The sequence below is a fragment of the Bufo bufo genome, chromosome 10 (assembly GCF_905171765.1).
Source record: "Bufo bufo chromosome 10, aBufBuf1.1, whole genome shotgun sequence".
Lineage (NCBI taxonomy): Eukaryota > Metazoa > Chordata > Amphibia > Anura > Bufonidae > Bufo > Bufo bufo.
Window position 1 is genome coordinate 120,595,405 of NC_053398.1, and position 26,301 is coordinate 120,621,705.

A 26,301-nucleotide genomic window follows, 5' to 3' on the forward strand; every position below is an offset into this window, starting at 1 on the left:
CAGCCCGATGCTGTGCAGAGGCTGCCCAATGCCTTGCACGGCATCGGGAACTGCCTTCTACGGGAGCCGAGGAGATCCAGCCTCAGGCTGGGTCTCCTAGGTAACCTGTTAGTGTATGAATCAGTGTCATCCACTAACAGGCAATGCATTACAATACAGATGTATTGTAATGCATTGCAGAGGGGATCAGACCCCCAAAAGAGTGGGACAGAAATAAAGTAAAAAAAAAAAAAAAGTAAAAAAAACTAAGTGTTTTGAATAAAAAAAAGAAAGTTTCAAGTAAAAAAAAAACAAACACGCCCCATTCCCCTGATTTTCTAATAAAAAAAAACCCGCACATATTGGGTATCGCCGCGTCCATAACGAATGGCTCTATAAATATATCACATGATCCACCCCATCTGATAGACACCATAAAAAATAAAAACTGTGTAAAAAATACATTTTTGTCAACTTACATCACTAAAAGTGCAACACCAAGCGATCAAAAAGGCATATTCCCCCAAAAATAGTACCAATCTAACCGTCACCTCATCCCGCAAAAAATGAGCCCCTACATAGGACAATCGCCCAAAAACTGAAAAAACTATGGCTCTCAGAATATGGAAACACTAAAACATGATTTATTTTTTTCAAAAATGATGATATTGTGTAAATCTTAAATTAAAAAAAGTATATATATTAGGTATATCGGTGTCCGTATTAACCGGGTCTATAAAAATATCACATGACTTAAAAAAAGTCACATGACTTAAAAAAAATAATAAAAAAAACTGTGTAAAAAAAGCTATTTTTTGTCGCCTTACATCACAAAAAGTGTAATAGCAAGCGATCAAAAAGTCATATGCACCCCAAAATAGTGCCAATCAAACTGTCATCTCCTCCCGAAAAAAATGAGCCCCTACACAAGACAGTCGCCCAAAAAATAAATAAAACTATGGCTTTCAGAATGTGTAGACACTAAAGAATCTTTTTTTTTTTTTATGCTTTATGTAAAACTAAAACAAACAACACATATTTGGTATTTTCGCGTCCGTGACAACCTGCTCTATAAAAATACCACATGATCTAACCTGTTAGATGAATGTTGTAAATAACAAAAAATAAAAACGGTGCCAAAACGGCTATTTCTTGTTACCTTTCCTCACAAAAAGTGTAATATAGAGAAACCAAAAATCATATGTACCCTAAAATAGTACCAACAAAAATGCCACCCTATCCCGTAGTTTCTAAAATGGGGTCACTTTTTTGGAGTTTCTACTCTAGGGGTGCATCAGGGGGGCTTCAAATGGGACATGGTGTAAATAAACCAGTCCAGCAAAATCTGCCTTTCAAAAACCTCACGGCGCACCTTTCCCTCTACTCCCTACCGTGTGCCCGTACAGTAGTGTGGGGTGTATGGGGTGTTTCTGTAAACTACAGCCTCAGAGCCATAAATATTGAGTTTTGTTTGGCTGTTAACCCTTGCTTTGTAACTGGAAAAAAAATAAAAATGGAAAATCTGCCAAAAAAGGGAAATTTTGAAATGTTGTCTCTATTTTCCATTAATTCTTGTGGAACACCTAAAGGGTTAACAAAGTTTGTAAAACCAGTTTTGAATACCTTGAGGTGTGTAGTTTCTTAGATGGGGTCACTTTTATTGAGTTTCTACTCTAGGGGTGCATCAGGGGGGCTTCAAATGGGACATGGTGTAAAAAAAACAGTCCAGCAAAATCTGCCTCCCAAAAACCACACGGCGCACCTTTCCCTCTACGCCCTACCGTGTGCCCGTACAGTAGTTTACGGCCACATATTGGGTGTTTCTGCAAACTACAGAATCAGGGCAAAAAATATTGAGTTTTGTTTGGCTGTTAACCCTTGCTTTGTTACTGGAAAAAATGGATTAAAATGGAAAATTTGCCCAAAAATTGAAATTCTCAAATTTCATCTCCATTTGCCAATCACTCTTGTGGAACACCTGAAGGGTTAAGAAAGTTTGTAAAACCAGTTTTGAATACCTGAGGGGTGTAGTTTCTAGAATGGGGTCATTTTTGGGTGGTTTCTATTATGTAAGCCTCCCAAAGTGACTTCAGACCCTAACTGGTCCTTAAAAAGTTGGTTTTAGAAAATTTCTGAAAAATTTCAAGATTTGCTTCTAAACATCTAAGCCTTGTAACGTCCCCAAAGAATAAAAAAAATATCATTCCCAAAATGATCTTAACATAAAGTAGACCTATGGGGAATGTAAAGTAATAACTATTTTTAGCGGTATTACTATGTATTCTAGAAGTAGAGAAATTGAAACTTGGAAATTTGCAAATTTTTCCCAATTTTTGGTCAATTTGGGATTTTTTTTATAAATAATATATAAATATAAATATAAATATATATATATAATTCATTTTACCACTGTCATGAAGTACAATATGTGACGGAAAAAAAATCTCAGAATGGCCTGGATAAGTCAAAGCGTTTTAAAGTTATCACCACATAAAGTGACACTGGTCAGATTTGCAAAAAATGGCCTGGTCCTTAAAGTGAAAATGAGCCTGGTCCCTAAGGGATTAAGGATCATAATCCCTGGCAAGTAGGAGAGGAGGATGAGGCAGCTCATTACCTCAGTGCTCAGAAGTAACCTGTCCTCCTGTATGATTAGGACAGGATTTGTGTGTATTAATAGGACGACGGCCATTTTGTTTCTCCTAATGATTGCTCCCTAAACACAATGAGCCATTATAAATAATGAAAGGTATATGGGAATATATTTACAATAAAGTAATATTTACCGTAAGTATTTTCCTTTTTTAAATTTCTGGAGAACCCCTTTAACAAATAGGGAATCACAATGTCAGGTAAGTATGACAAAACATAGTGAGTTTTTTTTATTTTTTTTATAAAAAGCAAGTAAGAAAAAATATTGTGTTCTTTACTGTATACGTAAAGGCAATAGGTACTGATGTGATGGTGCACAACAGCTCAAACTGATAAGACCAGTACAAAAGTGGTTTGAATGGTTAAAAGCAAGCAACAATGCTATAAAGGGGTTATCCCATGAATAATGTAAAAAATGAAAGTCAGACATCATACAGTACATGACAATCTCTTTGCAACAAAGCTGGATCACAGGGATCCAGAGATCTCCTCATTCATTACTCTGCTACATTTATATCAAGCTGACAGCTCAAGGGGAGTGTCTCTTCTGCTGCAGCTCAGGGGGCGTGTCTCAGCTCTCCCTATCACAGCTCAGGGGGCGTGTCTCAGCTCTCCCTATCACAGCTCAGAAGGCAGTTGAAGGATGAAACTGAGCATGTGCGGCCATCTTAATCAGCCGGTCAAAGAAAATAAGTGATACTATGCAGATACATTTTATTGAATAACTCAGTGGCTATACAACATTTTTAATTACATACAATTACAAAAGTATTCAGATCCAGGTGCTGGTTTAAAAAACCTGTAGAATATGTTTCATGGGACAACCCCTTTAACAAAACATGAATAACATAATGGGGTAGATTTACTATTGAAAAAGCGTGCAATTTTTTTGGGAGCAATATGTGTTCACAACTGGTGTGCAGGCTTTGCATCACAATTGCGAACTGTTTTACATACCTTTTTTAGGCCTCTGTGCTCCAAAATGTTAGCGCATTTTTGGAGTAAAACTCCATCAACTTATAGATGTGAAGACTTAGACTAGACAGTTTTTTTGGCGCACAGACAAATTTTTGGTGCAGTGACAGGAATTCTAGTGTAAATCTGGCTCAGGAATTTCAATACTCCAAATTTACAAAGGTTCATATGCTGAAATGGTAAACTTGTATTAAGACTGATTCATATTCTTAGTGAAAAAGCACGGTACTATTAGTAAGGCCTCTTTCACACGAGCGTGACGAATTTTCTCCGGATGCGTTCAGTGTGCATTCAGTGAAACTCGACCCATTTTGCAAGCAAGTTCAGTGAGTTTTGTCTGCGATTGCGTTCAGTTTTTTTTGCGCGGGTGCAATGTGTTTTGATGCGTTTTTCACGCGTGTGATAAAAAGCTGAAGGTTTACAAGCAGCATCTCTTCGCAACCATCAGTGAAAAACGCATTGCATCCGCACTTGCTTGTGAATGCAATGCGTTTTTCACTGAAGCCCCATTCACTTAGGCTGGGTTCACACCGGTGTTGCGGGAAAATGTGCAGGTGCGTTGCGGGAATACCCACGATTTTTCCGCGCGAGTGCAAAACATTGTAATGCGTTTTGCACTCGCGTGAGAAAAATCGTGCATGTTTGGTACCCAAACCCGAACTTCTTCACAGAAGTTCGGCCTTGGGATCTGTGTTCTGTAGATTGTATTATTTCCCCTTATAACATGGTTATAAGGGAAAATAATAGCATTCTGAATACAGAATGCATAGTAAAATAGCGCTGGAGGGGTTAAAAAAATAAAAATAAAAATTTAACTCCCCTTAGTCCACTTGATCGCGGCCCGGCATCTCCTTCTGTCTCCTTTGCTGAACAGGACCTGTGGTGAGCATTAATTACAGGTAAAGGACCCTTGGTGACGTCACTCCGGTCATCACATGATCCATCACCATGGTAAAAGATCATGTGATGGATCATGTGATGACCAGAGTGACGTCATCAAAGGTCCTTGACCTGTAATGAATGCTCACCACAGGTCCTGTTCAGTAAAGGAGACAGAAGGAGAAGCCAGGCATCGCGATCAAGTGTACTAAGGTGAGTTAAATTTATATATTTTTTTAACCCCTCCAGCGCTATTGTACTATGCATTCTGTATTCAGAATGCTATTATTTTCCCTTATAACCATGTTATAAGGGGAAATAATAATAATCTGGTCTCCATCCCGATCGTCTCCTAGCAACCGTGCGTGAAAATCGCACCGCATTCGCACTTGCTTGCAGATGCTTGCGATTTTCACGCAACCCCATTCACTTCTATGGGGCCTGCGTTGCGTGAAAAACGCAGAATATAGAGCATGCTGCGATTTTCACGCATAAGTGATGCGTGAAAATCACCGCTCATCTGAACAGCCCCATTGAAATGAATGGGTCGGGATTCAGTGCGGGTGCAATACGTTCACCTCACGCATTGCACCCGCGCGGAAATCTCGCCTGTGTGAAAGAGGCCTTATATGGGGCCAGGGCTGCGTGAAAAACGCAGAATATAGAACATGCTGCGATTTTCACGCAATGCTGAACTTGTGCGTGAAAAAAAATGCTCATGTACACAGACACATTTAAATGAATGGGTCAGGATTCGGTGCGAGTGCTATGCGTTCACGCCACGCATTGCACCCGCGCGGAAAACTCGCTCGTGTGAAAGGAAATCTGTCCCACTATGTTCAGATTAAAGCGGCACTTCCATTTAAAGGGGTTGTCCAGCCTGTACTAAGTGATGGCCTATCCTCAGGATAGGCCAACACTAGCTGATCTGTGGAGGTCCAACACCCTACATCCCTGCTGATCACATGTTCAGATGTAGCTCCACCGCCGAAAGTAGGCACCAGAACTTGGCACAGTCAACCTTGTAGTGGACCGAGCTGGTTACTACAGTGTTGATCCTATTAAAGTCGATGGGGGCATCAGTTAACCCCCCTTTATGGCAGCAACGCCAAAAGGATAAAAAATAATAATTTTAGTTTTCGGTGGATTATCAATACATGCAATAACCATCCGAAGGGTAAACATTATTCACATTGGACATTATATGGCTCCATGTGAGAACTGGATAGCCACACCAAAAGTTTCCATCCTCGTAACTGGTTAGTTGATCATAAAACATAATATTCTTTTCTGTGGTCACTATCGGTACAGACACGCACTGAAAGGATACAGCCGAGACTTCTATGTGCCCTGCCCCAAAGCTGCTTCATAGAAGCTACACCATGATTACGATGAGATGCAGATATTTCTCCTCCTGTGGTTGTGTGTAAAGACCATACCCATCTCCTGTGCAAGTGAGACAGGTCATGTGCTACATCAACCTTGGTAAACAGCCATTAAATTAATGACATCCTAAAGACCTCTTGTTCAAACAGTGCGCTTTCGTTTTTTTCCTTTCAATACTTTATCTTAATGAGATCAAAGACCGATTGGAATAAAAAAACTGTATAATCTGCACATGAGAAGGGAACCTACGTCAGATGAGTGCTGAGCTCCACCAATGGCGTCATCAAATGTTCTTTCTTGAGAAATGCTGAACGTTTTTTTTTTATAGCTGGAACATTGAATGTATTTGCTTTCGCAATATTCACCTGGTCTAAAAAGGATCTGAAATCATCAGGACATAAAAATCATTAGTTTATGTGAAAAAGAGAGGTTAATTATGTATATAGAAAAGTTGTTCCACATAATAAACATCAAAATAAACACCACATTTTAGTCCCAGGTTTTGCTCCCCAAGACTAAGGGCCCTGATGTTAATTTCCCTGATCTATGGGACCATACCCTATCCTAATCTATACTTTAGAGAGGAGAGCCCTGATTGGGTTCCACACAGTAGTAAAAGGAATTGGACCAACTAGGTCTCACTAACTTCATAATATATAACTTCATGATGGTAAATGGGTTATCTGGTTCTCATAATTAGTTTTTATCTGCTCAGAGCACCCTAACCCTGCATATTTTTCGCCTCAAAGTTAGGACTTTCCTTCTCCTGTTCTTGGCATCAGTGCATCCTGGCAGGATGCTGACATGGCTGACATCCTGTTTTCATCAGCTTCTTGCTGGTTTTGCTCTGTGATGTTTCTCAGGGGTTGCTCTGCTCACACTGTTCCCTCTGGGGTAATAGTGTCCGTACACCTTCCTTCTTTGTGTTTGCTAGGCAGCGCAAGCTCTGTAAAACATTACAGAGCAATGCATACTGGGTTTTGTTAGCAAATCAAGCAGAAATCTGAAGAAAGCAGGAAGTTCTGCTTGTACACATCCTGCCAGGATGCAGTGATGCCGAGAACAGGGGAAGGAAAGCGCTGACAGGGAAATCAGGTAAATGGGCAAAAATGTGCAGTGCTTGTGGTACACTGAGCAGATAACTTCATTAAGGGACTGGCGAACTTGTTTACAACATGCTTATGGTTATCAAAAATAAAACCTGAGAATTAAAGACGTGAATGTATATTGGAAGTAGTTTAACCAGAATGTTGCAGCAAACCTGTATACTTGGGGTCTTTTTCTTAAACTTAATGGATTCCTAGGTGCATACTCTCACACTCTCTCTCTCTCTCTCTCTCTCTCTCTCTCTCTCTCTATCTATCTATCGGCTCTTCTTGTTATAATTAAAGAACTCTGCTGTGTGCATTGAGCCATTCAGATACTACTTCTTTCTGCTCTCTTGTTTATGGTGTTCCACAAAAACAATGAGTGAGAAGCTGCAGCTTCACCCCCCCCTCCTACCACCAACATGCTGTCCTCTATTTAACCCCTTAGTGACCACTAATGCATCTTTTTACTGCCGTAAACAAAGGGGATTTTAGCTAAACAGCTGGCTTTAATCAGTCATTACAAAATGGTGCATTAAAAACCTTAACTTGTCCTGCAAAACGTAAGACCTCATACAAGTACATTGATGAGAAAACAAAAACGTTTTTATAGCTCTTGGAATGCGATTTTAAAAAAATGTGCGTGGTCACTAAGGGGTTAACATTTTACACTAGATGACTTATTGATGACTGCTGAGGTTTCAGAACATGATGTATCAGTCCATAGATATTATATATACGTGCAGGTACATCAAGTGTAAATATATAAGAAAATATTAATCTAGGAAATATCTGTGCTGTAAATCTCTGGAGAACCCTGGCTTATTGGCATGTCTATAGACCTCTTGGTGTTCCATGTATAGTCACCGTAATAAGCTTTGTATTTCTCTTGAAACATTAAGACAAACATTATTCTCTGCTGACAACTCTTAATTGATCATTACTGATCCGTTTGAATCTCAATGTGAACAGGGATTTCCTATGAGTGGAACCATTTTTTCAGGGGTTCCTTCATAGTATTTATTGTAGGTTGGAAATCACTGTGTCAGAACCTAGGCCCACCATGGGATACCATACCTTGGTGGGCCAGTCGGAGTCCATTTACATGGGCCAATTTCAGCCTGAATCAACACAATCTGCATTAGGCATATTCAAGTTGTTCCTTATCCACAGGATATTGGATAACTATAAAATTGGTGGAGATCCTACCAATGGGACCCCCACTGAGCAGAACAGGGGCCCCATACCTTGTGTAGCTCCTCTGAAATGAATGGAGCGACTGGTTTGAAATGCGCACCGTTACTCCATTCATTTCTGTGGGAGTTCTGGAGATAGCTGAGTACAGGGCTGGGCTATCTCCGGAACTTCTATAGAAATGAATAGAGCCAAGCACATCTTCGCCCAACTGCTCCATTCATTTCACGGGGCTCCCGTGGATATGTTCCATTAGTTTCAGGCCCTTGTAAAAGATGTAATCAGCCAACAAATGAGCGCTTTCGTGTGCTTGTTTGTTGGCTTATCACCGATGATGATTAGACCAGTGATTGGGAATGCTGAATATGAATCCGTGCAATAATTGCAGTGGATAATGAAAGATCAGATATTCCTATCCAGTGAGTCTGATTATTTATAGGCTTTAAGGGGCCCCTGATGAGGATTGGGGGTCTGATCTGATGAGGATTGGGGTCTGATCTGAGATCGTATGAGGATTGGGGGTCTGATGTGAGATCTTATGAGGATTGGGGGTCTGATGTGTGATCTTATGAGGAGTGGGGGTCTGATGTGTGATCTTATGAGGAGTGGGGGTCTGATGTGTGATCTTATGAGGAGTGGGGGTCTGATGTGTGATCTTATGAGGAGTGGGGGTCTGACCTGAGGTCTGACGAGGATTGGGGGTCTGACCTGAGGTCTGACGAGGACTGGGGGTCTGACCTGAGGTCTGACGAGGATTGGGGGTCTGACCTGAGGTCTGACGAGGATTGGGGGTCTGATGAGGATTGGGGGTCTGACCTGAGGTCTGACGAGGATTGGGGTCTGACCTGAGGTCTGACGAGGATTGGGGGTCTGACCTGAGGTCTGACGAGGATTGGGGGTCTGACGAGGATTGGGGGTCTGACGAGGATTGGGGGTCTGACCTGAGGTCTGACGAGGATTGGGGGTCTGACCTGAGGTCTGATTTAAGTTTTTTTTTTTTTTTTTACCTCTAAAACCTAGGTGTATGTTATGGTCAGGTGGTCTTATAAAGCAAAAATGTGGTGATATGCAAAGAAATGTGTCGGGAAGAGAACTAGCACCACCTTTTTGGAAGTGGCTTTCTGTAAGTCCGACTATTTAACAAGCACTTTCCACACAAAATATAAATCATCTGTAATATAAAATGATCATGTGAATGGCAAATTCGAGGCAACAGAACTATGCGTGTTTTTTTTTTTTGTTTGTTTTTTTTGGTATTTTTTTGCATTCCTTAACTGCTGTGTTTATTTCTTGACCCCCAAAGGTACCAACCCCCGAAATACGAGCTCACAATCTGTACTTTGATTTATCGGCCTATGGGATTGATGTCTCAGGTGGTGGAAAAGACACTTTATGCAAACCCGGATTCCACCTTAAAATCTACGGGACTTTTCGTAACCGATATATGGCTTTATCGTGTCCGGCTTCAGACACTAAAGTTGTCAGATTTCTGAGATATACTCCTAATTCTTCAGTAAGTACAGCAAGAAATGTGCTAATTATTTTTGTGAAAAAGTAATCAACAACTTTTTGTATAGTGTTCTTGTGTGTGAAATTTTTAATTTATCTACACCAGGGGTCAGCAACCTCCGGCACTCCGGCTGTTCAGAAACTACAGCTACCAGAGTGCTTCATTCACTTCTATGGGAGTCAGAATAACAGCCGAGCATGTTTGCATGCTGGGAGTTGTAGGTTCACAGCTGCTGGAGTGCCAAAGGTTGCTGATCCTTGGTCTACACCATTACAAGAATATATGGCTTAAAATGGTATTCTGGTTGTAGCACATTATACCTTATCCAATGCTTGGCTATTTCTGGAACTCCCATAGGGATGAATGGAACCACAGTGTGCATGCTCAACCTGCGTTGTTTTTTTTATTTTATTTTAGGCGGTCTCACAGGGTACAGGATCCCCATTCTCATGATTGGTAGAGATCCTAGATGTAGGACCCCCACTGATCTAATACCCGCAATAGCAGTTTAACAGTTTGTCTTTATCATACATGGACGGGTAGATCTTAAAGAGGTTGTCTAGTTTCCACATTGCAAGATACATAATTTAACCCCTTCTGCAGTGAACTGCTGGGTCACTGCATCACTGTCCTCCAACTAGAGCAAGCTGTTCTACACTTAAACATTTCTAGTCTGCGCTCAGTATGTTTTGCTTTAGTTGAGAGCAAACGGGAAGTGTGCAAACAGGAAAATTAAGGTAATTACCAGCATTAGGAGACCAGTAAACACATTAAAATCTACTATTTCAGGACATTCGTTCCTCTGGCTTTGCAGCATGCTGCGTTCCAGTCGCTTTAATTATCATATACTTAATGAGATGGTGACAGTAGCCATATAATTAGACTGTGTTCATACATCCAGCAAACCCATTAAAACCAGCCTAAGAATAAAATCCATACTCTTAACCGTTGAGATGCTTTCACAAAACCGTCCCCCACATTTACTATGGAAGTGGGTTACAAATGGACACTTGAGCCACATGGCTATGGTCGGGGTTTAAAAGTACTGTGTTTTCTAATTTCAGGTTAGGAATAATTGATCAACTTGGCCTATCCATCACTTGAAGTACTTTTGGACAATATTCTTAAAGTATGCCTATTTTTAGTATTTAGAAAAATCGGATTAATAACGCTGGCTGATGACATTTGCTTGGAGGGACCACTCTCAAAGTGTTTTTAATGCTGGCTGCTAAGATAATTTACATTGTCTGAGTTAATTGACAGCCTGGTTGCTAGGGATAGACTGCCTAACAACCACAATCTTTTCATTGGGATTGTCAGCCCAGCAACCAGTCTGCTTTATATTACACGTGTTTTATCTCGCAGCTGAATTACCACTGAGCTGAGAGCCAAAAAACTCGACTCCACTGGAGTCAAACCAGAACTTTAATGATTCTATCTATATTAATCAGATTTTTACAAAAATACATTTAAACCCCTGTAATGCTCCCCCCCCCAAATGCCCGGACCCCTCACAGAGGTCATACTCTCCTCGCTCCCCGACACCTGCGTTGCTTCTGATGCCCGCTAGGAAGGCTCGTCCCCATCGCGGCCTGCTATTGGTTGCCCCCCCCATCACTGCATCACTGGATGTTTTCATGCGGGCATCAGAAGCAACGCGGGTGACGGGGAGCAAGGTAAGTATAAACAGTATCAGGGGCTCGGGTATTTTTTTTTTTTTTGGGGGGGGGGCATTATTAGGGTTGGATGTATATCTCCATCTATTATATTATATTTTCATGTTATACAAACCCTAGCAAGAAATTAGAATAATGAAAAATATGGGGAAGGAGAGCAGATACGTGTGTGTGTGTGTGTGTGTGTGTGTGTGTGTGTGTGTATAAAAGCTAATAGCCCTGGTGACTGATTAGACTTTAAAATGCCTGACCATGGATGAAACTTCCTGTTTCCAGTAGGAGGAGCAGCTCTGAAGCACAAACTGATGCTTAACCACTGCAAAGACTTGCGCTACACAGTAACACAGGGTTACAGAAACCCAACCTAAGTTTGGAATACATGGGCTTAACAAAACTACGGGTACTGTGGTCAAAAGCGTTGCAAGGGGGAACATTGGGGTCATAGTAATCAGATTTGTAACGATACTGTAGCCTACTTTTACTACTTTCACAGCTTCAATCAGACTTTGCTCCTAGTTGGTTTCTACCCCTTTAAGTCGCTTGCTGTGTTTTTCTTTTCCAGTTTCTGAAGTATTTCATGCTCAATGGCTTTAAACCAATGTGATTTCCTTATCTTAATAATATCTTTTTAATTGCCTCAAATGTTCCTGGGAAAAGGAGCGGTTTCTGCTCAATGCAACTGTCACCATGAAGATATGTGGGCAGTTATGTTTAGAAATTGTTCTTGATTTGTGATTGCGGTTTGCTGACTCTAATCTCCTATCCTATCAGCCTGGAGGGAGGGAAGTATTTGGCCTGAAGACACATCATCTGGGAGAAATAACTATCTCGCTATACAAATGATGTATCCTAAAATATCTGTTTATGTTCTGGTCACATTTTACATATCGAACAAGAAGAGGTGGACAGGAACATGGTAAATGATCTTATCAAGCTGGTGTACGCACATGAAAAAAACCGTCTGATGAAGATAATCCCTTCCCTAAAGATAGTTTCCTTGGTGATCCGATGATCAGCTATGATCACAGGTAGAAAATCCAGCTGTCCAAACGTGACAGCAGCCTCTGCAGGAGAAATCTAGTATTACACGTCAACCATTTAAGTGTATGGGCCACCAAGTCCTCCAGAGCAGAAGCTGCTGTTCCTTGACTACTCCTCGCTCTGGCTTACAGAGGAAAGTCTTTAATAGGCCGTATAAACATGGGTTGTCTTTGTGTCCTCAGACAACCACTGATTTTTAGAACTAAAGGCCTTGTACCCCTTTGGCACTGATCATCAGACATTTGTTACTGGAAATCTGATACCAAATTCTAAGCGGTCTGTTTGTATCGGTGTTTTATTCAGACCGGCCACCAGTCTTATGTGTATGGGGAGCTCACGACCCTCGTCCAGCAACACTGAATTTGAACACCCGATCCTTTTTTGAGATAACCGGCCACCAAAGCTGTCTGACAGCTACTTCTCTCCCCATTGAAAACACATAGATACACAAGCGTGTATGTGGAAGTCCGAAATGATAGCTGTTGGTCAAATGACCTATTGAAGGTGTATTATCAACTGAACCTGGACAGTGTTTCTTTGGGGATATGTTGGGAAGAGAAAGGGTCGGTCATGTTGAATTTCCAGCTAACACCAGCTGAAAGAGGTAATTCCATGTCCTCCTTTGGCTGAGGTACCAAAGTCTGTAGTTTCTGATGATTTGAATTCCATGATGTATCCATGATGTAAGACCTGTGAATGCAGGTGAAGGAGTAAGGCTTTGTCTACATATTTTCTCAAGGTTGTTTTGGGATTCTGACTCGCTGCGGACCTGGGAACTGGCCGCTTCAAGGTCTGGGGTGATAGCAGATGAGCAACACGTACACAGTGACATTTATGGAGCGCATGCGCTGGCTATGTTGGGAATGCAGTTTTTTGTTTAAGGGTGCATTTACATCACCGTTTAGCTTTCCGTTCTTCTGATCTGTCAGAGAGAGAGAGAGGGAAAAAAAAAACGGATGCAATTTCTATCTGAGATCCGTTTTTTTTAGATGGGGAAAAAAAGTACTGCATGCAGGACTTATTGTTCCGTATAAAAAACGGAAATGGCTTTAAAATAAGGCTACTTTCACACAAGCGTTTTTGCTGGATCCGGCTTTAGTTACTGATAATACAACCATCTGCATCCGTTATGAACGGATCCGGTTGTATTATCTTTAACATTGCCAAGACGGATCCGTCATGAACTCCATTGAAAGTCAATGGCGGACGGATCAGTTTTCTATATGGTCCCCATTGACTTGCATTGTGGGTCATGACGCATCCGTCTTGCTACGCATCTCGTGAGAGAAAGCAAAACGCAGCATGCTGCATTTTGCTCTCCGCTATGAGAACGCAACCAAACGGAACGGAATGCATTTTGGAGCACTCCGTTCTGTTCAATTACGTTTAGTCCCCATTGACAATAAATGGGGACAAAACGGAAGCACTTTTTTCCGTTATTGAGACCCTATTACGGATCTCAATACCGGAAAATATTAACGCTAGTGTGAAAGAAGCCTAAGTCCTGCATGCAGTACTTTTTTCCCCATCTAAAAAAAAATGGCTCAGATGGAAATTGCTCAAACGGATGACAACTGATGTGACAGGATCCGTTTTTTGTTTTTTTTACAGGATCCTGTTGTTTTTTTTCTCTCTCTCTCTCTCTCTCTCTCTCTCTCTCTCTCTCTCTCTCTCTATATATATATCTATATATATAGCTGCAATCCTTCAGGAAAGAAGTCAGAAGCTCATCCTATGGGAAGAAGGGGGGGGGCACCTCGTTTAGGGACCTAATTGGTGTTTTCCCGATCGAGTCTCTGACTGCTTTTGCTGAAAGGGCTTTCCAGCTGATGTATCGCTGTCAGATGATGTTCACTCCATTGGTGATGTATGTACCTTCATCCTGGATGTGGTCAGGACTCTAGTAATTGTGTATTATGTTCTTTATCCTTTGTATATAGATAAGTGCAAAATAAGAACATTCTATCGCTATATGTATATACTAATTATATTTAATAAAAATCTGATTATTAACCTTCCTTTGAAGTGTAGCTATAGTTCAGTTAAGAGTCTCTCTTACCAGCAAAACAGGTACCCACCATCAGTGTCGGACTGGGGTACCTAGGGCCCACCAGTACAATTTATTTTGGGCGCCCACCCTACGGATACATTCAAATTAAATAAATAATCTAACAAGTTTTTTTTATTTGAACATAAGCTGGTTGAGGTTCTGTACATTGAATATGTATGTAGTGTACTAAATCTAATGTGTTATGTGCCACTTGTGCAGGGGGTGGGAGACTAGGGGCCCACCTTGCTCAGGGGCCCACCGGGGGATTCCCCTGTACCCCTGTGGGCCAGTCTGAGCCTGCCCACCATATGCAGTGGTCGGGGGTAGCTGGAGTTACAGAACCAGCCGAGCAGCAGTGCTACACGTAACTCCCATAGAAGTGAATGAAAGCTACGGAAATAGTGTAGCACAGCGAGCTGTGACTCAAAAGCTATGGAAACAACTTTTTTTAATGCACTTTTTCCATAGCTTCCATTCCACCTTCATGGGAGTTGTGGAAACAACATGGCGGCGTCCGCTCAGCTGCCTCTGTGACTCCAGCTACCCCTGTCTGAGATGGGGATACCCCTTTTAAGGCTAGATTCACACATAGGAGTCTAGTGGTGTTTTTTGCAGTAAAAACGCCAGCTCCAAATATTGGAAATATGAAGCGCAGAATTTTATTTATCTATTTTTGTCTATTAGTGTTTTTGTTAATTAGTTGGCGTTTTATGGGTTTCTAGGGTCTCCTTTTTTTTTTTTTTTTTTTTTTTTTAAACGTTGTGTGTGGAAATTCTGGTTGGCATTTTAACATTTATTCTCTATAGGGAAGGTGTTCACAGAAAAACACCACTGAAAGCCACCATAAAACCTACATGCGGTATGAAAAAAACTGGGTGCGTGTGGCTTTGACATTTTGTGGAGCAGCTGGAGCTCTGAACACTGTTCAGCTATTTGTAAACTGTCTTTATAAAAGTAACATTATGAAGTGTTCTTCCGAAAATAAAATTTAGTTGTTTAATAGTTCCCTTTTTAATTGCCTCAAAATATGTGTGATCGTGATACAAAGGGACATTACGTATAGGGGGTTGTAATTTATTTTTATTTTTATTTTTTTATGGCTGAAATAAAACACATGCATATTCCTTATGAATAGGAATACAATGCAGACACTCAGTTTTCACATTTTATGTCGCGGCCTTGTGCTAAAATAAAAACAAATTAACGTTTTTCCCATCAATCTGCACCCAATACCCCAACATGAGAAAGTGAGAAACCTAAAATTTTGCATGGACATAAGTAGTCAGACCTTTGCTATGACACTTGACATTTAGCTCCGGGGTCTCCCATTTCTTTTGATCATCTCCGAGATGTTTCTACACCTTGATCGGAGTCCACCTGTTGGTGTCCATCAGTTGATTGGACATGATTTAGAAAAGACAACCCCTGTCTATATAAGGTCTCACAGCTGACAATGCACATCAGAGCAAAAAGAAAGCCACGAAGAGGAAAGAACTGCCTGTAGAGCTCAGAGACAGGATTGTGTGGAGGCACAGATCTGGAGAAGGGGACAAAAAACATTTTTGCTGCACTGAAAGTTCCCAAGAGCACAGTGGCCTCCATAATCCTTAAGTGGAAGAAGTTTGGAACAACCAGGACTTTTCCTAGAGCTGACCACCCATTGAACGATGTAATCAGTGGGAGATAGGCAGGTGTGTGCCATCAATGTTTGAGATGGGAATACCCCTTTCACTCCATTCCATCACCAGCATATAATTGTTTTGCCCTTTTGATATGAAGGAAATCTTTTTATTCTCTTTGAATAATAATTTGCGGCTAGTAAATAAAGTAGTAATAAATCAGCTTGACGTGCTTTGTTATATTTTATTTTTTATGACTTTCATTTACACAACTGCTTTTACTAGCTTACATAATTTTTCTGTTCCTTTTTTTTAATATATATCTGTTTCCCAGGTAGCATTTCTTTATAGTAAAAGTTAGGATAGACACAAAGTCATGGACTCGTCCAAAGGTTAATTTCTTGCATTTTTTTAGTGTAATGAGTCACCGCGCTGCCTGCAGCTTCATTATTGTACTGTGAAAGGATGGTGAGTCACAGGACTAAATAGACCCCGTTTAGTCGCTAACCTGCCTGTTCATGCGGTTACCTGGTTACTGAAGAACTGCGCTATTTAACTCCTTAATTACCATAGAAAATATCTCCACACTTGTTTATGATACAGTCCTGATCAAAAGTTTAAGACCACTTGAAAAATGGCAAAAAATCATATTTAGCATGGCTGGATCTTAACAAGGTTCCAAGTAGAGCTTCAACATGAAGAAATGGGAGTGAGACAAAACATTTTTTGAGCATTCAATGAAAACAACGAATAAACTGAAACGGGATGTTTTTCAGCTGATCAAAAGTTTAGGACCACACCTCCAAAAAAAAAATAACCCCTCCCCCCCAAAACAGAAATCCAACTTCCAAACATGAACTCAGTAATGAGTAGCTCCGCCGTTATTGTTTATCACTTCAAAAATTCGTTTGGGCATGCTTGATGCAAGCGTTTCCATGAGGTGAGTGGGAACATTTCTCCAAGTGGTGAAGACGGCCACACGAAGACCATCTACTGTCTGGAACTGTTGTCCATTTTTGTAAACTTCCCTTGCCATCCATCCCCAAAGGTTCTCAGTTGGATTTAGATCAGGGGAACACTCAGGATGGGCCAAAAGAGTGATGTTATTCTCCTGGAAGTCGTCCCTTGTCCTGCGGGCATTGTGTACTGCGGCGTTGTCCTGTTGAAAACCCCAGTCGTTACCACACAGACGAGGGCCCTCAGTCATGAGGAATGCTCTCTGCAACATCTGGACATAGCCAGCGGCCGTTTGACGCCCCTGCACTTCTTGAAGCTCCATTGTTCCACTGAAGGAAAAAGCACCCCAGACCATTTATGGCGCCCCCTCCACTGTGACGCGTAGAAAACATCTCAGGTGGGATCTGCTTGTCATGCCAGTAACGTTGGAAACCATCAGGACCATCAAGGTTACATTTTTTCTCATCAGGGAATAAAACTTTCTTCCACCTTTGAATGTCCCATGTTTGGTGCTCTCTTGCATAGTCCAAACGAGCAGTTCTGTGGCGTTCAAGGAGACGAGGTCTTTGAAGAAGTTTTTTGTTTTTGAAGCCCTTCAGTCTCAGATGCCGTCTGATGGTTATGGGGCTGCAGTCAGCACCAGTAAGGGCCTTAATTTGGGTCGAGGATCGTCCAGTGTCTTGATGGACAGACAATTGGATCCTCCGGCTCAGTGCTGATGACATTCTTTTGGGTCTTCCACTTTACTTTTTTGTTCCATAACCCTCAGGATCATTTAAGAAATTCCAAATGACTGTCTTACTGCGTCCCACCTCAGCAGCGATGGCGCGCTGTGAGAGACCCTGCTTATGCAGTTCAACAACCCGACCACGTTCAAAAAGAGAGTTTTTTTGCCTTTGCCATCACAACATGTGACTACCTGACAGAAAATGACAATGAATCCACATCTTTGCACAGATTTGGCCTTGGACCATGTGGTCCTAAAATTTTGATCAGCTGAAAAACAGCCTGTTTCAGTTTAATCGTTATTTTCAATTAATTGAATGCTCAAAAAATGTTTTGTCTCACTCTCATTTCTTCTTGTTGCATGTTGAAGCTCTACTTGGAACCTTGTTAAGATCCAACAATGTAAAATAAGATTTTTTTGCCATTTTTCAAGTGGTCTTAAACATTTGATCAGGACTGTATAACAATACTGTCTGGAATTTACAAACCCCATGATATGACATACTGCAGGTGGAAGATGGTTATGGACAGTCCACAACGGCAGAAGCTTGGCTATAGGGAGTACAGAGATAGCAGGATTTGGGGGGTACTATGTCTCCTTGGGGAGAGACCACCTTAATCTGGGTAAGGAGACTTATAGGCCATACATGCTCTTCTGGAATTCTGGCAACAAAGGGATGCAAATGAGCTGTAAACAAGCATTGCCTCTAATGCCACAGATGTAAGACCGCTATCCTACAAGTCAATGTTTGACCCTTTAAATAGGCCTTGAGACATGACTTGAATATTAAACAAGCCAGCACCTCATCTGCAGACTTATGTATGGCCTATAAGTTTCCTCAGGCCGATTAAGGCGCACTCTCCCCAAAGACAGAGAGTACTCCCAAATCCTGACTTGGGCCTCTCGTCCAGTTAAGCCAGCACGGTCTGCTCTGCACTGATGAGGGGCAATCACCCTGAAATAGCTGTCTGCAGATGAGATGCTGGCTTATTTAATATCCGAGTCATGTCTCAAGGCATATTTAAAGGGTCGAACATTGACTGATTGAGGCTAGCTTCCTTACATGGCATTAGAGGCAGAGCTTGTATAGATATAGCAGTCATACTGCTGGCCTGGTGTAATATAAATGGCATATGGTAGGTGGTGGACCCTATTACAGATTTTTGCATTAGGGCACATGAGCTGTAATAAAACCTTCCATGATCAAGGCTTGACATGACATTTATAGTGGATAAATCCCTAACGTCTAAAGAACTGGATAACCCCGTAAAAGTATTCTCCAGTTAGGCATTAGTGATTTATCCACTATAAGACCTCATGCACACGGCCGTTGCCCGGGTCCGCAATATGCATGCACCGGCCGTGTGCTCCCCGCATCACTGATGCGGACACATTCACATGTTCTATTTTTTTGCGGTGCAGATGGATCATGGACCGATTTTGGGTCTCAATCCGTCCCGACCGCCGTACGGACGGATTGGTGATGGCTGCACGATGACTGTGTGCATGAGGCCTAAATGTCATGTCAAGCCTTGATCATTAAAGGTTTTATTAAAGCTCATGGGCCCTAATGCAAAAATCTGTAAAAGAAAAAGAGAAGTTTATTTTCGGTTCAGTTCGATTCTCGATTTTTGACAAACCTTATTATAAAGTTATCCAATGAATCCAAAAAGTTGTGCTTGTTTTTGCATAAATCTTGTTGGTAATTGCTTGTCTTAGAACAATGGAAATATCAGGGATTTTAAAAACCCCATTCACATGTGTTGGTTGTGTGGTCATTGTTGGGGATCTTTGGTGCAGGACTCGTGTTCAAAACCAGAGATAAAAAGAGGACCAGTCCTAATTATAAGAGCCTACACGTCAGTATTTGAGATCATATAGCACAATCTTTGCTAACAGAATCATAGGAGCCCATGAACATATTGCCTATGAGGGTGGTGACACCATGAAAGATGGTATGTGCATGTTTAGACTATTATAATGTTGCTGATATAAGTAAGACAACTTTTTGAGTACACAATGTAATTCACTACCAAACTCAACTGTTTCTTCTATCTTCAGGTCATGAGAAACATTTTTCACCAGTCATTCAACGCTTACAAGACTGATATCGAGCGGAGAATGAGCGACTTAACGCTCCCGCACCTACAGTGTAGTCGCAGGCTATTTGAAATTATGTTGTCCTACAGAAGGGTGACGTCTGCCTTCATTGAGGGGGACAATGTGGTGGTCACATTAGAAGGAGAAGCTGCTCGTGTTCTCAACTTTGATACAGGTACAGTAAGTCTTGGTTAACCATAATTTACCTTGTTTATGATTTCAAATGAAGAAAACCATTTAACCCTTATTTTTTTTTTTTTTTTTGATGATCTTCTGATCAGTGGGGGTCCGACACCCGGGACCCCTGCCAATCGGCTGTTTTGAGACAGCTTCTTACAACTTACCAAGCACAGCACCGTAAAGTGTATAGCGGCTGTGCTTGGTATCGCAGCTCAGCCCCATTCACTTGAATAGAGCTGAGCTGCTCTTAGGCCACGTGAACGATGAACGTGTTGTCACTTGGCCTAGGGAAAGCTGAGGGAAAGCAGTGGTTCTCCCAGGAGAGCTGCTGCCTTCTCAAACCACAGATCAGTGGGGGTTCCAGGTGTCGGACCCCCATCGATCAGTAAAAAAAAAATGTTGGAAAAGCTCTTTAACATTTCAAGTAGTAAATGATTGGAAAACCATGGCTACTTTTTTTTCAAGAAACCGCTCTGCTCCTGTCCATGAGCTGTGTCTGGTATTACAGCATAGAAGGGATATTTCTGATATCATACAACCCCTCTAAAATCATGGGGTAACACTCTGTACCTTAGGGTTGATGCATGACACATACGCACTACTTGGACAATTGCATTATCTATTTTCAGTTTGACAACATTCCTGAAATTGCTTTAGTGTGACTAAAGTTGTAGTGTAGCCTTAGCCTCATACACTGAGCATATTCTGGTTCTGTACAACCTGAGTACACCAATATGTAGAACCTACTGTAGGTCTATCCTGTACCTCCAAAAATTGTTGCATGCTCCATCTGATGCCATATGGTACTATGTAGGCATTCTTTCCTAGAACCACTGCTTTGTAAGATGGTGAAACGGCTCTTCTTGTCTGAACACTGTGTGATTAAATGTTCTGGACTGTCATTCTGCTGTTTGGCCACAAGATGCCGCTGTTTTTTAACACCGCTACAGTCTGCACATGTGTCTCCATATTCATGGGAGAGGTGGGGTTTACGAGAGGAGAGGAGAGGAGGAAAAAAGACAGAGAGGCCATCTTAGAGGGAGGTGAAGCTGAGGAGCTGTGTGAGCAGAGAGTCTGACGGCATCCAGGTGTGAGAGCATCCCTCAGTGAACAGAGCTGCTGCTAAGTGAAGCTGATCGTGTCCAAGATCCTGATTATGCCCAGAGGATGGAGGATTGCTGCCAGGAATGCTGATGAGAGCAGAGGAACAAAGCAACATACACTGCGGTACCGCATGCTTGTTGGAGAGACGTTTGTTCGGTTCAGAGTCACCAGCGGATGCAAAGCAAACCCGGGTCAGTAATATCGTGCACGCACCTCATCACCGTGTTGGCGCCTAGAGACTAAGACCAGGCCTGTAGTTAGTTAGTTAGGGTTTCTTTTTGTGTCAGGCCACAAGTGTTACTACTGTTAATTTCAAGGACTCCATAACTTAAAATGACATTGTGGGGATTTATCAGCTCTCCAATGTGCAAACTCAAGCCAGGCTGGCGTTTTGCTCAGAAGGAATACTCAGGCACGTGCTACAGGACCAGTTATTGGGGGGGGGGGGGGAGTACTATAGAACTTGGTAAGGTTGTAAGCTGTTGTGCTGCACCGCAGGCTAGCCTGTACCACACACCCATACAGTGATTCTTGTTCTTTTAGGGTAATAACAGTGGCAATAACGGTGTGGCAGTTTAGTTGTGCTCGCCAGCAGGTAAATTACTTCACTTTTCTCCATCATCCATCGGAGGGCACCGTGCTGTGCAGCACAAGGGTCTCGGCCTTCGGGCTGGGTGTATGTAAATTGATTGTATGTTCCCAGAATTTGTGGTTGTGTTTATTGCCACATATAAGAAAATTCTGTTTTGGCAAAAGCTGGTGTTGGGGTTGCTTTCCTCGTTCGTGACTTTTTCTTCTTTTCTAGACGTGTCCTTCCTTATCTTTCCTCTTTTCTCGACATGTATCCTTCCTTACCTCTTTTCTCGACATGTATCATTCCTTACCTTTCCTCTTTTCTCAGCATGTGTTTCCTTACCTCTACTCTTCTTTTTCTTTTTCTTTTTTCTCTTGAGCCAAGTGGGAAAGCAAAGTGAAAGAGGGCGCACTGCGCAAGCATGGCCACCTTCCATTCACTTCTCGGAACTCCCATTGAAGTGAATGGAGAGCATGTGATGTGCTCTCCTTTGCTTTGGGGGCCCTGTTCTAGAGATAGGTGCAGGTCTCAGAAATGGGGCATGGTATAGTTGGACCCATGACTGGCAGTGTACAAGGGAAATAGTGCAGGAGTAGAACATAGTCTATTTGAGGAAATGTATAGGTCTAGAAAACCTATTTTAATTTGTATAAAAATGGCTGATATCATCACATCTTGATCTTTCAGCCTGATCAAAAAAATAACTCCACTACACAGGTAAAATAAGGACAAACTAAGAATTGAATAGAGACGTTATGTAACGCGGGCAGCTACTTCTTAATTCTCCATTTGTAATTTTCTGGGTGTGTTGCATACCTGGGATTTGTAGACTATTGTGAGTAATAGAAGGGGTGATAACCACACACATTTTTCTTTGTTTCACTAGTCCACGTGTTCTGCTTTTATGATGCTTTATGATTTTGAGTTTTACAGAAATTAAAGCATGACAGAAAATCAATAAGCATGTGTAGTGTACGGGAGTTGTAATACCCGTCACTACCAAAGTGTCACTTGGTGTGCTGTCGTCCCTCCTTAATTATGGAGAAGTTGGTATATGTCAGTTTTATAAAATGTCATGTAATGTAATGCATGTATTTCCCTGTTGCTATGAAACTTGCAAGTACAGGCCGGCTAGGGGTGTCATTCCAGCTCTTAGGCATTAGAGGGAGCTAGAGAGCCCTAGTTTATATAAGGCCAGTCAGGGAAGTGCAAGGCAGTGTAACCTGATCTAGTGTGGAGTGCAGAAGTCAGTCTAGACCAGAGCTCAGAAGTTTCTAGAGCCTGAGGAAGCTGAGAGAGACAGAGGCAAAGATCAGAGAAGCCAGAGGTACTGAGAGAAACAGAGGAGGTACTTATTTAAGCCATAATCAAGGATATAAAGCCAGACTTGGGTTAATGGGCCTTGGTGAAGAATTGCTACATTCCAGGATCAGACAGAGTTAGAGTGCAATCTCCTTTGCTGCAAATCCTGTGTTTAACACTCTGTAATTACCCTGCTGTACTGAATTGCCTGCATCGACCGAATTGCAAAATCGACTGTATGCTGAGGAACTGCGTTTCCAATATTGTCTCTGCCTGCAAACTACTAAAGTTGAAGTTCTGTTTTAACACCACGTTTCCTCAAATTATTCCTGCATCCGCAAACGGCGTGCCACCGTTTACTTGGCACTGGCGTCACGAACTATTCCTACCTATACCTGCCCTTGCAGAGAGTCAGCTGTACCAGGTTAGTGTATATTGCACTACTACACTCAGAAACACCTACTACGCACAACTTGAGTACACTGCACCTCTATTTTGGCGTCACGAACACGGATACGCACGCTTTATAGTGCAAGAAGCGTGAACTTTGTGCCTTATACAGTTGCCCTGTGACCAAAGTGACAAATTTGCCTGTTTATTTCAAGTGGACTTTGTGGACTGAAAATTATACCCAAAGTGTACCAAAAACTTCCAAAAAGCGCTGTGCAGTATTGCGCTATACAGAGGAAGAAAATCGCCGCATTGGAGTGTGGATTTATAGACTTTTTACAATCCTGCTTGCTGTCAGTGAATGGACAGCGTTTTGCTAAAGATGGCCACCGGCTGCCTGGAGTAAAGTTTCCCGCGCCGCTGAGGACATTCGTGGGCGGATCCCTGCAAAGACACAGAGAGTCCCGCCCCTCTTGATCATCGCACCGCCGCGGCCCTGCTTCTCCTGCGTCATCGGGTGCTCAGGACGTCCGGAACCTCGCGAGACTTGGCCTGCGCAGGCCCGACGATACCGGTAAGCACCTGTAACCGGAGGGAAGGGGAGTGTACCGGCCTCTTTAGTCGCCAGCGGCCACCTCTCAATAGACTACCATGTCAGAGCCAGGAGTGCCTGAACAGCCGGCCCCAGGAGAGCTTGCGGCTCCTGGTCATCCGGCGGCCCCCAGCATGATGCCCTTTACCATGCCCTACTATTTCGGGGCCCCATGGTTCCCCCGCTACAGGGGAGAGACCCATACCCTACGGGACTTTGAAGAAAAGTTGCTGGCACTATTCCGATTATACCCTATAAATGCCGACCAGCAAATGGAAATCATGCTGGCGCAACTGGAGGGGGCTGCCCGCAGGGAAGTGTTATCATGGCCTGCTACTGAGCGGAGTACTCTAGGACAGATCTTCACCCGCCTCAGAGCCACTTTTGAAACTAGGACTGCCTCAGAGATAAAGATGCACTTCTTTGGCAAGAGACAGAAACCCGGTGAGTCCCTCCGTGACTATGCCCTATCACTTCAGGAGGCTTTAGGGGCTGTAATTCAGATAGATCCCAAAGAGGCTGATAACCGGGACCAGACCCTAAGGGAACAATTTATAACCGGGGTGTTTAGTGAACAAATAAGGACCCAGTTAAAGATGCTGTCCGCCCAGCACCCTAACAGTGCCTTTCTGGACTTTAAAGAACTGGCTATAAAAATTCTGGGGTCCGCAGTACCTCCTGAGTTGAGCGTCCTATCTGAGTCATCAGCCTGCAGGCCGAAACCGCTTATCACTAACCGAGCTGAGGCCGGCCAAGCTGTTCAAGTGTCAGCTACCGATACTATTGCCATGCTGACAGAGCAAGTAAATCACCTCACCAAAAGTCTAGAGAAGGTGTGCAGAAAAATAGAGGAATGGGAAAAACCCATAATGCTAGAAGAAGAATTCCTGTCACCTCCTAGGCCGTTCCCACCTCCTTACCAAGAGACTCACCCCAGGGATCCTGGGAGACGCAATAAAAACCGTAAGCGGCCCGTGTGTACATACTGCAAAAAGCAGGGACACACAGAATCCACGTGCTGGCAGTTAAACGGGCAACCCCTGAGGCTGAGGACCACCCCTCGGGAGGTAGAACACTAGGTCCAGAAGATCCAAATTGGATGCCACGGTATGTAGGATCCCATCCTAAAATCAATATGGAGATCAACGGGGTCCCCTTTGAAGCCTTATTAGATACTGGGTCTCAAGTCACTACTATTCAGCTGCCTGCATTTGAAAAGTTCTGGGACACCAACCAGTTAACCCAGCCGCCTGAATCCTGGGTGGAGATTATCGCCAGCAATGGCAAACCAGTAAAGGTTCATGGATACTGGGAACCCACCCTGCAGGTGGGAGAAGTAACCCTGCCTCAACAGGGAGTGATCGTAGTACAAGCCGGTGACAGAGGAGGACATCCTGTCATTCTAGGCACCAATGTCTTCAAAAACTGTTATTCAGAAATACTTGCTGTATTACATCAGACTTTGCCCACTGCTTCCTCTGCATCCAGGAGGGTGATTCAAAAGACTATTACTGTGTTAAGTGCCCAGCAGAGGTTTGCTAATGAGAAAGGAGAAATTTGTACTGCCAGGATCCGTGATATTAAGCCTGTGACTTTGCCTCCTAATTCTCAAACTCTTTTGTGGTGTCGTGCTGTCCTGGGAGTCGAAGGCCGAGATTATCCAGCCCTGGTGGAACCAATCCAGATGGAGGATTACCCTTATGTGAGAGCTGCCAAGTGCCTGGTGAACGTCTCCCAAGGTAAAGTACCTGTCCGTCTGATTAATCTGAGTAATCATCCTGTTGCGCTTACTAAGCATTGCCCTGTTGCCCAGCTGTCCCAGGTGTCCTTCCAAGACATCATTCGTCTTCCAGTGACAGAAAAGCCGTCAGCTGCAGGCCGCGGATGTTCGCCGGTGACCCAGCCACAAGTGCCCTGGTGGGAAGAGCTCCATGTCGGGGACGAGAATACCCCCCAACGGCAACAAGAAGGGATTATACAGCTTGTCAAAGAGCACCACCAGGCCTTCAGTAAGCATGCCACTGATTATGGTGAGGTGAGTGCCATACAACACACTATACCTACTGGCTCTCATCCTCCTATCAAGGAGAGGTACAGACCTTTACCGCCTACTTCATATCAGACTGTAAAGGAAATGATCCAAGAGATGAAAGACTCTAATGTAATCCGGGACAGCCGTAGTCCGTGGGCTGCACCCCTGGTCCTTGTAAAGAAGAAGGACGGGGGTATCCGTTTCTGTGTGGATTATAGGAAAATTAATCAAATAACCCACAAAGACGCATACCCATTGCCCCGCATTGAGGAGTCACTAACTGCTCTGGGCTCC

At 42.8% G+C, this 26,301-nt stretch overlaps 1 protein-coding gene across 5 annotated transcripts in view; it reads left to right on the forward strand.

Annotated features, from left to right (window-relative positions):
* Positions 1-26,301, forward strand: part of LOC120980927 — a 94,864-nt gene that overhangs the window by 62,362 nt on the left and 6,201 nt on the right. For 4 of the 5 annotated variants that reach the window (XM_040410310.1, XM_040410308.1, XM_040410309.1 and 1 more), the window contains 2 exons: positions 9,457-9,666; positions 19,795-20,008. In XM_040410310.1, the coding sequence (XP_040266244.1) occupies positions 9,457-9,666; positions 19,795-20,008 (424 nt within the window). Of the gene's footprint in view, positions 1-9,456; positions 9,667-19,794; positions 20,009-20,935; positions 21,302-26,301 lie in introns of those variants that run through there. The other variant, XM_040410311.1, reaches the window with a different exon arrangement.